At 45.2% G+C, this 14,779-nt stretch overlaps 1 protein-coding gene across 3 annotated transcripts in view; it reads left to right on the forward strand.

Annotated features, from left to right (window-relative positions):
* Positions 1-10,436, forward strand: part of ACCS (1-aminocyclopropane-1-carboxylate synthase homolog (inactive)) — an 86,822-nt gene extending 76,386 nt beyond the window's left edge. For all 3 annotated transcript variants that reach the window (XM_073348052.2, XM_073348054.2, XM_073348049.2), the window contains 5 exons: positions 990-1,035; positions 1,187-1,328; positions 1,969-2,111; positions 2,757-2,910; positions 3,120-10,436. In XM_073348052.2, the coding sequence (XP_073204153.1) occupies positions 990-1,035; positions 1,187-1,328; positions 1,969-2,111; positions 2,757-2,910; positions 3,120-3,418 (784 nt within the window). In that variant the 3' untranslated portion in view covers positions 3,419-10,436. The remainder of the gene's footprint in view (positions 1-989; positions 1,036-1,186; positions 1,329-1,968; positions 2,112-2,756; positions 2,911-3,119) is intronic.
* Positions 10,437-14,779: the final 4,343 nt, after the last annotated feature.

Consider the following 14,779-nt stretch of genomic DNA (forward strand, 5'->3'; position numbering starts at 1 on the left):
CCCAGTAGACTCTGCCTCATGTTGATTGCTTCACAGTTTCCTTTTTGCCAGTGCACTTAGCAGGTTGATACACTTTTGAATGTGTTTATTAGTCCATTGTTTGCAAGGTTTCTAAAAACTTGAAAAGGAGGTTTCATTTCCCGCTGATCATTATCTTTCTTTTTCTTTGCCAAACACTGCTGCCCCTTCCCCTGGTTCTAATGGTGCATGTAAGGATTGTAGTCTTTTTTCATTCTTTACTTTTGTTTTATGCAGGAGCAGCAGTACTGGGATCTTACTACTTATCCGGGAATGGGTTTTATTAGTTAATGCTTTAAAGGGACACAGCAGTTACAAAGCACATATTTAAAAATATTCCTTGCTTGTGTTGCTAATAACCCATTTGATTGCTGAACAGAGAACTTTTAAATTTACTTTTTCCCATTTAATCTGTTTTTCTTATTTGTGCACTATTCAGTTGGGACAGTGAAACTGGATTGGTCCATTTTATTTTCTGGTTCTAGTCAGTTTCAGGTGCTAGCCCACTGTTGCTGAATTTGGATTCACAACACTGCAAGGGAAAATTTAAATCCACCCCCAAAAATCTCATGTTTTCATTGACATTTTTAAAACAATTGGTGGAAAAAGTCATTTTAGTTTTTATAAAACATATTGGCAGGGGCCTGATTCTTTTAGAATTGAGTGCACTTTTGTATGTGCAGCTCTAACAGTCTGGCCTATAATTTGGAACTACAGTATCACACTTAGATAATATAATGATGTATGCCTTATAAATACCTAAGACATACAAAAGTTGGGTCTAAAATGAGTTCCTAGTGTCCCTTTAAGGGTAGGTTCCATTTAGCCTTGTACTGCTTCATTTGTGTTTCCTGGCGTGTTGTCTGTCCTTGTGAAATGTTGCTGCTTTGCTTCTGGAATGTTGCACTGGTGATCCAAAAGCTTCAGCACCTATGACACTAACTGCCTTGTGTGCATCCTTCTACATGCAGATTGCCTGATCCACAGAGGACTCATGTGATGTGGGGAATTAGCAAGGTGAGTGCAGTCATGCCAGGTCTAACTCAGCTATGCAATCAGCCTGATGTTCCACGAGGCCTTGACCCTGCGCTGGAAAGAATAAGATAGAGGTGATGGGATCCTGCATTCCTTTGCAGTAGGGTAATCAGTGTGTGTGTATTTGCTGCAGGATTTTGCTGTCTCTGGGATTCGTTTTGGCACTTTGTATACTGAGAACCAAGATGTTGCCAATGCAGTGGCCTCCTTGTGTTACTTCCATGGAGTTTGTGGACCTGTCCAACACAAAGTGGCACAGCTGCTTCGAGACAGAGGTGAGTCTGAGAGAATGGTTTAACACATAGTCATCTGCCTTTCTCTATTATCCTGGGAGCTCAGAGGATCTGTCCTCTACATTCCCAAGGGGTCTCTAGCTAAAGCAGCTAAAATGACAACCTTCCATAATCCTGGGGCTGCATGTCAGATGTGGTTGACAATTTTACAGGATTGTCATTGAAAGAGAAAGTGCACTCAGGGTGAGCAGGGTTAAAGCAACAGCTTGGAAGTAGTTACTTGGACAACAGCGGTCACCATTTTGAAAAGTCTGCTGGGGAGAATTAAAGGGATATGAGCTTCTGGGAGGAGTGAAACAGAACTAGATTTCTAGCTCTGTCTTGGACTGCACACTAGCAAATTGCAGAGGCTTCACAACAGACATCTGAGGCCTAAGGAAACTTCCACCAGGAGATTAGATAAGAGGATAGAATTCAAGACAGGCACCAAGTTCTTGAATAGTGTTTTTGTTCTAGGGTACTGCAGTGGAGGAGAACGTGAGGATGAAAAAAGAAGGGGCTAGGGTGAAAGATGGATAGAGGCTTTATGATCCCACTCCATATATCAGAGATAATCATGGAGGAAATCTTTTTGGAACTGAATTATTGGTCAGTTTGTGAAGTTTCTTCTCCTCCTGGCTAGACTGGATCAATCAAGTATACCTGCGGGCCAACCATGCCCGTCTCAAAGCTGCCCATACCTATGTGACAGATGAGTTGAAGACCCTTGGGGTTCCCTTCCTCAACCGCAATGCCGGCTTCTTTGTTTGGATCGATTTCCGAAAGGTCAGTGGTCTCAGGAGAGGAGGCTGCTCTTCTGGCTAGGCAAACATTTGGCACAATAGATTCTGGAGGAGAGTTGGATGTAGTTATATGACCACATTGTTAAATCCTAATTAATCATTCTGATGAGCTGGAGGGAAGGATATTTTTGTAAGCACGGTTCATGGGTCCATCTAGTTTGTATACACATTTTCCTTCTTGCTAGGGATCTTTTCTAACTGCATCCTGTCTCTTTTCGCCATCTTTGCCCCAACCCCTCTTCATAGGAACCACAAATGCTTCAATTCCTCAGGGATCCTAGCTACTCACCAGTCTCCCAGGTCCCATGGGGCTCACAGCTTGACCCATTCGCAGCAGCTGGGACACAGAAAAATCTCTGCAGGCTGTTCTAGTTTACTCATCTTTTTTCCTTGGTGGGGGCTGCCCACTTCCCCACTCCCCCGCCTCAATTCAATGCTCCCATGTCCTGCAGCTCCTCCCTGTGGCTAAAGAGAGTTGGGTACCCAAACTTCTCCATCTTCCATGTGAAAGCCTTCTCCTTAGAGCTCTGTGGGCTGTGTCCCAATTCCATTACTACTGATATTGAGCACTGAGGCTTCCAAGTGGAGTGACCTGCAAGTTACTAACCCCTTACCCTTCTGCTCCCAGTACCTTAGGACAGGAACGTTTGAGGAGGAGATGCTGCTCTGGAGGCGATTCCTGGATAACAAGGTTCTGCTGTCCTGTGGCAAAGCCTTTGAGTGCAGTGAGCCCGGGTGGTTCCGTATCATCTTTGCTGACAAAACCCACCGACTACAGTTAGGTATGTGGCATTTCTTTCTCCTTTCCATCACCCAATCTTGTCTGCAGCTCTTGCCACCTCATTCCCTTCTCAAATTACCTTCTATTCCTGGGCTCCTCCATTTTTCTTCACTTCCCTACCCCAAGTCCATTTGGATTTGACAAAGGTTTGGGGATTCTTGTGCTTTTGTTGTCACCCTTGTGTTTTTTTTCTCCCTCACACCATCCCAGGCATGCAGCGGATCCGTAGAGTCCTGGAAGAGAGGGAGCACGAGATCCTTTCTGAGGACAAGGACCAGCTCTGCCAGTCGGATCAGGATGGCAAAGCAGATAGTACAGACGAGGTCATCTTTGTGTCCCGTCACCAGGAGCCTGGTTCTACTGGGGGCTCCAACCTTGGTGACCTCATTGGCCTCCTGCAGCAGCAGATGCGCTCATCTGACTGGCTGCAGAAGAACACAGCAGAGCAGTTTGCACAGGAGAAGCCAGAAATCTATGACGTGTTCAGCAAACTGGTGGGGAAACAATAGGGACCCCTGTTCCTCCATGGGCCTTATCTGAGCAGGGATTAACACCGGAGACCCTAAGTGCTTGGTATTTGACTTCTCGCAAAGAATATATTTTCTGTATAGCGAGGAAATCACTTTGTAAAGCCTGCTACCCAGGCCCCCTCCTTGGAATCTCTGCTTTGTATTGTATAGCCCATTTCCCTGTATTGGGGTATGGGTGGGGGATGCAGGGCTCGCTTCTGCCACTGCCCTTTGCCTCATATTTTATAATTCATTTCAAATGAATGAGCTCTTGGCTCTTTTTATAAGGCACCATGGTGTCATCTTTTATGCTGCTTCTTGTTTCCTCTCACTGTTCCCAGGGAGACAGAAACTTGAGATAATTAAGATGTTTTATATTCTTCCCTGAATGAGGTGCAGAGACAACTAATTCCTTCAGCCCCAGAAGATGTTTCCTCATCAAGCCACTGTAATATGACATGTATTGACCGTTAGAACCAAGCACTTGCCCTGACTCTCAGCTGGGGGTAAATAAGCGTGTATTCATATATAGACCACTTAGAGAGAGAGAGAGTGTGTGTGAGAGAGAGAGAGAGAGACATTCCAACAGAGGGGATCGAATGACTTCGGTAACTAGTACTATAGAGCCTTTCACTTCTGGATCACTAGTTCCCCTACAGCCTCAGGTCCATTGTGATTTTAAAATATATAATACAGCAATCTGGTGCCCTGTGTTAAATGAGCTTGGCTATCTCAGTCTAGCTTTTTGTGTTCATATAAAAGAACATCATCACAACTGGGTATGATAGCTTCTCAGCAGGAACTGCCAACAAAATGGGCAAAGGATGCAGAGGGTCCTGGAGAGTAGACAGCTCCACTATGCTAGGAGGATGTTCTGGTTAGAAATAAGGCACTCTGGCAGGACAGTATAGAGAGTGTTCACCCTGCTGCTACCAGGCTCTTCAGAGCCGACAAGTCAGCACCTTCCCCCAAAATCAAAAAACTTGTAATCTAGACTGTTACATCAGACAGGTTCTGAGGGTAACTTTCTGGTTACACAAGATTCTTTAGTTTTCTTTGAAAGGGCCTGTTTGAGTTGCATTCTGTGTGATGGTGGTAAACTGTAATGTAGCTGGTAAACTGATCTCTCGGTGTAAAGCATTTTCCTTTGCCCTTAGTTTGATTTCCTCTGAGACAAGGCAAGATTTATTATGGTCACATCCAGGAGTTACAGCGTGTCTACAGTATAGGTGCTACAGCAGCACAGCTCTGCCTCTGTAGGGCTATAGTGTAGATGCTTCCGACAGTGATGGAAGGGTTTTCTCCAGCAATATAGGAACACCGCCTCCCCGAGTGATGGAAGCATTCTTTTGTCGACCTAGCTGCATCTATACTGGGTGTTCAATGGGCATACCTATGGTCTTTGGGTGTAGGTTTTTCACACCTGTGAGTGCTGTAGCTATGTCAACCTATCTTTTTTTAAGTGTAGATTAGGCCATCCATGTTAATGCAGAGCAAGAGCAAATTGTGCCCTGGAAAAGAAAGAAATAATGATTGTGAATATAACCTATGAAGGGGATCTCCACTCCTGTTACGTGCCCAGGTGTACCATTGGTGGTAACTGAGCTTGTATTTTAGCATAGCTGAATTTACTGAAATCTGATAACGGTCACGTCTACCTCTATGAGGACTGTACCAGCACGGCCACAGCACTGTAGCTGTGCTAACAAAATCCTGTAGCATAGCCTATGCCGATAGAAGGGGTTTATCCATCAGTATAGGAAAACTATCTTCCAGAGCAACAGGAGCTACACTGACAAAAGTATTCTTCTATCCAGCCTGGAACTTTCCTCTCAGCATTGATATTATATGCGAAGAGCAAGATTGAGAGTTAACAGAAAGAGGTGGGCTCCCAGATCTCTCAGGCATTCATACCAGCAATGATTGGGGTGTTTCAAGCAATAAGGGAAAGAGCATTAAGTACATACAACCACTCACCCTACCCAAGAAGGTCCTTTCCTGCAGTATATCTCTCAAGAAGCCATTGGCTTCAAAAGAGACACCTTTCCTCTGACTGAAAGACATCGCTGATGCGAATAGCAATTCCCAGCTCACTCCATGCAAGTATGTAGCCTCTTCTCTATCAAGGAAAAAGGAACAGTTAATCTGTATAAAGTGAGGGATAAGGTAGCAGTGTCTATCATTAAATGGGATGGGAAGCAGCTTACATTATCTAAAAATTGGGTTTATATGATTTTAGGAGTGAATTAATTCTTGCCACAATCAATGTGACAAATGCGAATCAAATGTAAAAGGGGGATAATGTTCCCCAGCTTTCAGGCATGGAGTGAGAATGTTCATAAAGTGCTTTTAGATGCCTAAGTGGAGGAGGCTAGGAAAGGGTATGGTTCCAAAACAATGCAATAGTTAAAAGCTTTCTATCTGCTTACTAATTCATCCTTTTTTTTCTCAGATTTTAGCCATATTTTTTTAGTAAATTCTGTCTGTGCTGATTTAAAATTTATTTTGCATTTACACGAATTTCTGCTTGTGAAAGGTAAAGCATGATTTAAGTTATTGAGATGGTTACATCTTTGAAGAGGGTGAGAAGAGAAATGCCAGAATAGATAGCCAAAGGAAAGACAAATTGACTCCCTTCCCCTTTGTGAAATTCCCAAGGAGTCGCTGAGCTGCACAAATTTCAGTCTAGCAGTAGCAAAGTGAAGAAGGCGCTCTGAAATGAAGAACATGAAAAGACTCTTTAGGCAGTAGTAAATCAAAACACTATTTTATTTTATTTCTTTTTTAGATTTCTGTAATAAACAAAAGCAATCCATTAACTGGTGCTGGCTCTATTTTCTCCTTGGTTTTTAGTAGTTCCCAGAACTGGTGCATTTTAATATACAACTCTGAAATTATTTTAATATATAGCTCTGAAATGGGTGTTTCCCAGCTGTTCATGTTCACTGGTCGGTAAAATGTTTCTTCTTAACAATACTAAGGGGGTTATTTTACCTCTTGTACACTAAAAGAGCCAACGAGACGTGCATATTTGCAAGAGGGGGACTGTTTTTTTTTTTTTTAATGTAAGGAAAACAATACTAGAGGGTTGCATGCTTTGTTGTTCACGTGTGCTGCGTGTTAGCCAATTTTTACATGCAAGTGGTTTTACAGGTGTGAGGACCATCTAAGAAGGTATCCGTGGGCCAGACTCTTAAGCTTGGCTGTCCCCAGAAACTGAGAATGTAGCTGTGGAAGCAGAGGCAAGATGAGTTGTGACTTTGGAACAGAAAAGGCAAAGTCTGTCCCAGCTAACACTCTTCAGAAACAATAGACTGTTGTCAGAAGCCCCTTGAAAGTGACTCCTCCCGGCTGGCTGAAAATAAATTGGAAAGATTTCATAGAATTGTAGGACTGGAAGGGACCTTGAGAGGTCTTCCAGTTCAGTCCCCTACACTCAAGGCAGGACTAAGTATTATCTAGACCAACCCTGACAGGTGTTTGTCTAACCTGCTCTTAACTAGGGTGACCAGATAGCAACTGTGAAAAAACGGGACGGGAGGATAATAGGTGCCTATATAAGAAAAAGTCCCGAAAAACGCAACTGTCCCTATAAAAATGGGACATCTGGTCACCCTACTCTTAACAGTCTCTAATGATGGAGATTCCACAACTGCCCTAGGCAATTTATTCCAGTGCTTAATTACCCTGACCGGAAGTTTTCGCTAATGTCCACCCTAAACCTCCCTTGCTGCAATTTAAGCCTATTGCTTCTTGTCCTATCCTCGGAGGATAAGGAAAACAATTTTTCTCCGTCCTTCTTGTAACAGCCTTTTATGTATTTGAAAACTGTGATGTCCCCATTCAGTCTTCTCTTCTCCAGACTAAACAAACCCAGTTTTTTCAATCTTCCCTCATAGGTCATGTTTTCTAGACCTTTAATCATTTTTGTTGCTCTTCTCTGGACTTTCTCCAATTTGTCCACATCTTTGCTGAAATGTGGCACCCAGAACAGGACGCAATACTCCAGCTGAGGCTGTATCAGTGCAGAGTAGAGCAGAAGAATTACTACTTATGTCTTGCTTACAACACTTGTGCTAATATATTCTAGAATGTTTGCTTTTTTTTTTTTTTTGCAATAGTGTTACGCTGTTGATTCATATTTAGCTTTTGATCCACTATGACCCTCACATCCTTTTCCACAGTACTCCTTCCTAGGCAGTCATTTGCCATTTTGTATGTGTGCAACTGATTGGTCCTTCCTAAATGGAGTACTTTGCATTCGTCCTTTATTGAATTTCATCCTGTTTACTTCAGACCATTTCTCCAGTTTGTCCAGATCATTTTGAATTTTAATCCTATCCTCCAAAGTACTTGAAACCCCTCCCAGCTTGGTACTGTCCGCAAACTTTATAAGTGTACTCTCCATGCCATTATCTAAATTATTGATGAAGATATTGAACAAAACCAGACCCAGAACTGATCCCTGCGGGACCTCACTCAGTATGGCCTTCCAGCTTCACTGTGAACCACTGATAACTATTCTCAGGGAACGGTTTTCCAACCAGTTATACACCCACCTTATAGTAGCTCTATCTAGGTTGTATTTCCCTTGTTTGTTTATGAGAAGGTCATGAGAGACAGTATCAAAAGTCTTACTAAAGTCAAGATATACCACATCTAGCGCTTTCCCCCTATCCACAGTGCTTGTTACTTTGTCAAAGTGCACTTTGTCAAGTGTCAAAGAAAGATATTAGGTTAGTTTGACATGATTTGTTCTTGATAAGTCTATGCTGACTGTTACTTATCAATTTTATTATCTTCTAGATATTTGCAAATTGATTGCTTAATTATTTGCTCCATTAACTTTCTGGGTACTGAAGTGAAGCTCACTGATCTGTAATTCCTCAGGTTGTCTTTATTCCCCTTGTTATAGACTGGCCCTGTATTTGCCCTTTTCCAGTCCTCTGGAATCTCACCAGTCTTCTGTGACTTTTCGAAGATAATGGCTAATGGCTCAGATATCTCCTCAGTCAGCTCCTTAGGTATTCTAGGATGTATTTCATCATTTGGATGGGAGTAAGATTGTGATGTTGATGTGAAAAGGTCCTGACAGAACAACATGCACACTTTGTACTTTCTGTAGGCTGAGCTCATTGCCTACCACAGGAGCTCCTTGCATTCTTCCGTTTCCCCTCCCACCACAATCTCCTTATGTTCCACCCTCCCATTCTGCTCCATTTCAGGAACTCCCTAAAACTCCCCCCAATTTCACCTTCCCCATACCATTGTCCCCCATACACAGAACCTGGCACAGGGGGAAAATCTCTGTTCCAACCTCTGCCATAAGCCTGGGGTGCTGTGTCCTTCCATTCCCTCTACCCCCTCCCCCCATAGCAGGCTCCTCCATTCCCCTGCCCAGCAGGGGTTTTGTGTGTCTCCCCCTTCCCAACAGGGCTCTGTGTCCCCATTGTCCCCCATTATACCCCTCCACACTAGGGACTTTGTATTCCCCTCCATTTCCCCCTTTTCCCCACCAGTGTCTCCTGTTCTCCCCTCAGCAGGGGTTCTATGTGCTCCCCTCAGTCCTTTCCCCCCACAATTATTACTTATTTTCTTTGTGTCTTGGAGATCCCTTGAATGATTTATCAGCATGTTAAACTCTATTGGGAGGATGACCCAGGACTGAGATGGGGGTTATTATGTTCGAGCATGTTAATGGCTGCCATCAACCAGTTCTTTGATTTGTAGACAGTTGTGACCTGATTGAAGTGCTGGGTTGGCCAACCAGATGCTAGGGGCTCTGTGTGCCCCCCATTTCTTCCTTCCAGTTTTCCAAATTTCACCAAAATTAATAGAGTAGTAAGCAGTGTCTTATTTATTACTGATTATATAAATCACTGGCAACTGGCCATTGCCTTGTTCTCAATTTAGCTGTAGTCAACAAAAATACTTTAGTCTGTGTTGGCTAAAAATATTCTACTTTTTGTCCTTAACTTGCTAGGAACAGTCATTTTTAGTAAGAAGTCAACCACCTTATTAAAATCTAGCATCAAAAATAGACTGGAGAAACCCTGGAAGCAAATACTATTTTTAGCTGCTCTCTCTATTCCCTGCAGTTACCCACCAGATTCTGACTGCACAGCCTACGCACATGTGCTTAGTTATTCTAGGCAGATCCTCCTTGTGACCCTTTTTTCCCTGAACACCTGAATGCAGAAAACACTCGACTGATTAAAGATTAATACCACTGCAAAGCATGATAGCTGCCTTTTGTCTGAGTGCTTTTGGGAAGGAGAAGAATATAGAATGACAGACAACTTGCAATCAGTATTTCTATTACATGAGCATTTCTGTGGAAAGCTTGGTGGCAAGATTCCCACTAGCATTTCCTGCTCTGAAACTGGTGCTATGAGAAGCAGGGTTCTAAAGTGCAATACCTTTCTTCTCCCCTACCCCTCCAGCAAGTGCGGGGGGCGGGGAGCATTGGGATGTAGACATCAAGCAGTATAGGCTATGTCATAACTGTTGGGGACACTGGGCACTACACTAGGTAACTCGGGAGGGTGGAAGACCACGAGTGTCGAGGAAGCCCTCCTGCTCTTGGCCCGAATAAACCAAGGCCCCTTTGCTTCTTGAACCCTCTGTGATCCTGCATAACTCTGAGGAAGCTAGCACACAAACAGGTGTGTACACAGCTCACCAGTCAAGGCCAGCTTCGGCCTGGGAAACATAGAGAAGGCAGAAATGTTTAGCAAAAACCGGTAACAAATAGGACCAAATAAGGCAAGGCTCAGGCAATGCTACTGAGGAAAAACACAATTGGCTGCTTTAGCTGATTGGCTACGGTATTGTATGGGGCAACAGGTGATTGGTTGCATAAGCTTGTGTAGTGAAGTAGGCAAAGGTATAAAATGTATACTGGAATCTGCTGCACTGCTGCAGGACTTGAGACAGCTCAGTCTCCCTGCGCCCTATTTGGAGCTCCAAATAAATCTCTCTGCTTCTCCACCCCGTTGTGGTCATTGGCACGAGGCACACTGAGCAACGAACCCAGCTGTTGCTTGCCTTGGGCACTCTGTGCTGGCAACATAACTATATAATAAATTTCTTCTCCCCCAGCAAGTGGGAATATAGACATCAACCAGTATAGGCTTTGTCATGGCTATACAATACATTTCTTCTCCCCCAGCAAGTGGGGGGCACAGGGATATAGTCTATGCGGCTTGATATAGGCTATGTGATGCACCCTGCTCAGTAGCATAACTTTTTGGGCACTGATTAAAATTGCATTGACTAAGGAAGTGAAAAGGCTCAGTTCAATGAAATTGCCATTTTGTTGGAATACAGAAAACTAAAATACTGGATCAGACCAATGGTCAGTCTATTATGATATCCTGACTCCTCCTGCAGCGGAACAGAACTGTGTTATATCTAGTCTACATCTCTGACTGTTGTCCATACCAGATGTTTCAAAGCAAAACATGAACCTTTATTTGGTGGTTATGCTGCCTCATAGGGCCGAAGAAAAGTGGAAGGGATGGCCCCGGTACGTTAATTGGTCATTCACTTTTGCAATGATCTTCCTTTATATTAAAGTGGCTTCTGAGAATGTGCTGTCACAGCACTGAGTAGCGATATCCCTGAATCTGACACACCCATTGCACCATTGTACATGGAGGAGATATAATATTGCAAAGGAATGCTGAGCTGACTGAAGAGTCATAACCAGGCACTATGGTGATTCTGCCTGCCCGTGCCTTCAATTCTATGTACTTGGGCAGTTCACCCATAATAGACGATAAGCAGCGCTGTGTGCAGCAGAAGAATGCATCTTGTGATGCTAAAGAGCTGTGAATGGAAGAATCTGATGCACGAATTGAAATCATGCACACCCCACCATCTCAAAAGACTTGTATACAGCAGGCTTTAAAAGGAGGAGAGAGAGCAGGGCGGAAAAAAAAATCTGGACTGTGACGCATTTATAAAAATTGATGGCCAGTCACCCAGAAGCTGATGTGCATTTTTACAGGATAAAAAATGGCAACCTAGAAGAGTCTAAAAATAATACAGCGTGCTGCAGACTTGTCTGGTTCAGCTACACCACTGGAATACAAACTAGTAAAGCTAGTGTTTCTGAAGTTCCAGGGAACTCTCTGTCAAAAGATATAGCGTGTCTTTCTCGCGGTTGCTAAACAGAACAGCAAGGGCTCCTTGCATTTACTTCACTTAGCCATTAATAATTTGCAAAACTCTTTCTCGGTGGAAAACTTCCCAAATTTTCCTATAGGAAAGAAACTACCATTAAAGCCTCCTTAAATATTTCAGCTACGATTGATTAGAGGCATTTTATTCTCCCTGGAAGAGCACAGAGAGAGAGAGAGAGAGAGGAAGTGCCTGTGGGCATTGTATGGACATCCGTCAGCCCGCTGCGTTCAGCAACCTCCGTCCCCTTCCCCTCCCTTCCCTCAGCAGCACATGGACTAGCCAATGTTCTTGTCACAGACGCAGCTCACCCTTCTATGGCTCAGTCACATCCAACCACCATTCACCCAGATGAGTCCTGTTGCTCACAGTGATCACCACATTCATGTCAGCACGGAGCCCGAGCACATGAATGGTGCCGTGCTCGATTCATAAAAGTGGCACTGGTCAATTCAGGATGTACCGTTTGTTTCAATTTATTACTGGAACTAAAATCAAGGAAAATGATTGCTTTTGATCAATGCACAAGCAACCTCACAGCACGTTTTAACAGAACGTTTAAAAACAAAAGCATCTTGTGTCATGATAAATAAAATCTGAATTAATGACAGGGAAAACCCTAGTCACAAATACATCAAAGTCAATGGGGACACTGTGGCCTGATTGCTTGGTGTGTATGTTTCGTAAACTGAAGAACATGATAATATTGTAAAGATACAGATAATGTAAATAAAAGTGCGGACGTGATGCATAGAGGCGCCTATAGCAGAGAAGAGGGCTGACTGCAGAGAGCATTTCCCGGATGCTTTTTCCACATGGAAGCACTGGGGTGTGTGTGGGGGAAGGGGAGGGCGGGTGCGCGCGCATAAAGGTGGGCTTTGGACATGTTTGTTTTTGGAGCCGCTGAGGTGCACGGGCTTAACCCTTTGACAGTAAGGGTTAAGAGTGCTCCAAAAGGCTTTACACAACATGTGCACCAGCCACTTCCTACAAAACTGGGTCAGGCCCCGCACAATGTCTCTCGCACTCACGTGGCAGTGCCGCAGGACTGCAGCCCCACGTGAGGTAACGCTGGATGAGGACGGATACAATAAAGTAGCAGAGGGGAGAAATGTGCTTTTAGGGGAAGGAGCCTGACACTTGTAAACACCTGGGTATCTTACTTATAGGGTTAGGTAGCAAGAGGGCCATTTCGTGTCCCTCCCACATTCTGCCTGCTTTGCCCCACTCTGGCAGCACAAAGCTGGTGGAATAAATGCCTCCTTTATTAGCAGAGTTGGGATGCCTTTGGCACAGAGGACGTTCCCAGGTGGTGCAGAACTACTAAAGGGATGATGTCAGGGGAAGAGGGCATGGCCGGAGCACCACTGGGCTCGGCCGGAGTGATGGAATTGCCCCATGAGGTGTTATCATCAGATGCCAAAACTTAGAGACTGGGCTAAGTTTCTCCGGGTCCTGAACTGGCCCTAAGGTGCCCCGAGGTTTGTGGGAGGGGGACCCATCAAGGTGATATAAAATCATTTTTGTTTTCTCCTCAGCTGCACTGAGTGCAGCTTGGCTACTTGGTGAGCTCAGCCTGGAGAACAATAGAAAACACAGTTGTATGCAAGGGTTCTGTATCCTCTCCTGCCTTCATCGTCCCAGCCCACAGTTAGTAGTGGTGTAGTCCTAAATCTCAAAGTACAAAAATTCTAACAGAAAAAAAAATTGGGGACACCTTGCCACACCCCCAGGGGAGCACAGGGGTTCTGACCCGCCCCCACCCAAAGTAAGCAATTGGAACAACTGGGTTTATGCAATGTTTTTGTGTATAAAAATGTCAAGTGAAATCTTGTAACCTTCCGAACTCTACGGTCATTATAAGATAGATATACAAACTGTGGTTATGAATGTTTAGAGACTAGTAGGCTCATGACCTGGACTACATTTTAAAGTACTGCTTACAGGGGGGAGGGGCTATTCCCAAACCAGATGTTTACACAAAATAACTTGTATCCATGTATTGTCCAGCCAGAAGGCGACAAAGGAGGAACATTAAAGATAATGGAAAAGAAAACCCCAATCTTGAAAAACTAAGAAAAGAGGGAGGTTCTCCCCCCCACTGAGAGGCCAGGGCCATGTCACATCATGCCAGGAGAAAGAAGAAAGGAAAAATAAAGAGCAAAAACATCAAAACAGGTGGGGGTGCCAGGTCTGGTGTTTTCTGTCTTATCCAGAAGCGGGGCCAGCAGCAGCTAAGCGGGGTGCGGCTCAGGAAAACACTGGCTCTCTTGTAGGACAGACACAAACCGCCCAGGCTCCCGCACAGCACCTCACAGATCACACCAGGTACCAGCCTGACTCTCGTGGTGGCGCATTTACCCCCCGCAGGCTTCCTCCCCAGCTCATCGCTCCTGCACCAGGAGGGAAGTCCTCCACCTCCTCCCAGCCCGACTCTTCCAGACCAGGAGCCCCTGCAGGCAGCCCTCCCCCGCCGCCTTCTAGGCCCAGCGGCAACGCCGCTGCTCCGCTGAGCTCGCCGCGACCCGCCCGGTGGGAGCCGCCCGCTGACTCCTAGCCGCCGCGAGCCGCGTACGCCGCAGCACGAACTATAGTACCTGCCTTGGCCGACAGGGCGGTTCTCGCCAAGTCCCAGCCACTGGGTCGCCTGGGTGGCGCCCGCCGTGGGCCGGTCTCCTGGAACACAGGCCCCAGCATGGTTTGGCGTAACGCTGTGACAGGGGCTGCCACGAGCTCCTGCTGCCTGCCGGTCCACCGAAGTGCTGTCATGCCACAGGCTGGCGTTGGCAAGCGGCACAAGCCCCAAGGGCATGAGCCAAGCAAACCATAGCTAGGGCCGAGCTGGGATTTTCCTGCTATCCCCCTGAATGTCGTCCCGTGCGGCACTGTGAAAACCAACCAATCAATCCAGCCAGCAACAGCATAGAAAAGCACAAAGCAGGTGAGGTGAACTGAATCCAGTCCATGCATTTCAGAAGAGTGTTTCTGACAACACCCTGCTGTAGTGGGGTTAATGCAGGGAGTGGGGCAAAGAGCTAGAGTGGGGTTGGGGGAGGGCGGAGGCAGGCAGATATGGCCAGCCTCTGCCCTCTGCTTTAATCAGAGGGGACAAAGGGGACCAGCTTCATTAGTGGTGTAAGTGCATGCAATTTCCATTGACTTCAGTACAGGTATGCC

This window comes from Lepidochelys kempii, chromosome 6 (assembly GCF_965140285.1).
Source record: "Lepidochelys kempii isolate rLepKem1 chromosome 6, rLepKem1.hap1, whole genome shotgun sequence".
Taxonomy (NCBI): Eukaryota; Metazoa; Chordata; order Testudines; family Cheloniidae; genus Lepidochelys; species Lepidochelys kempii.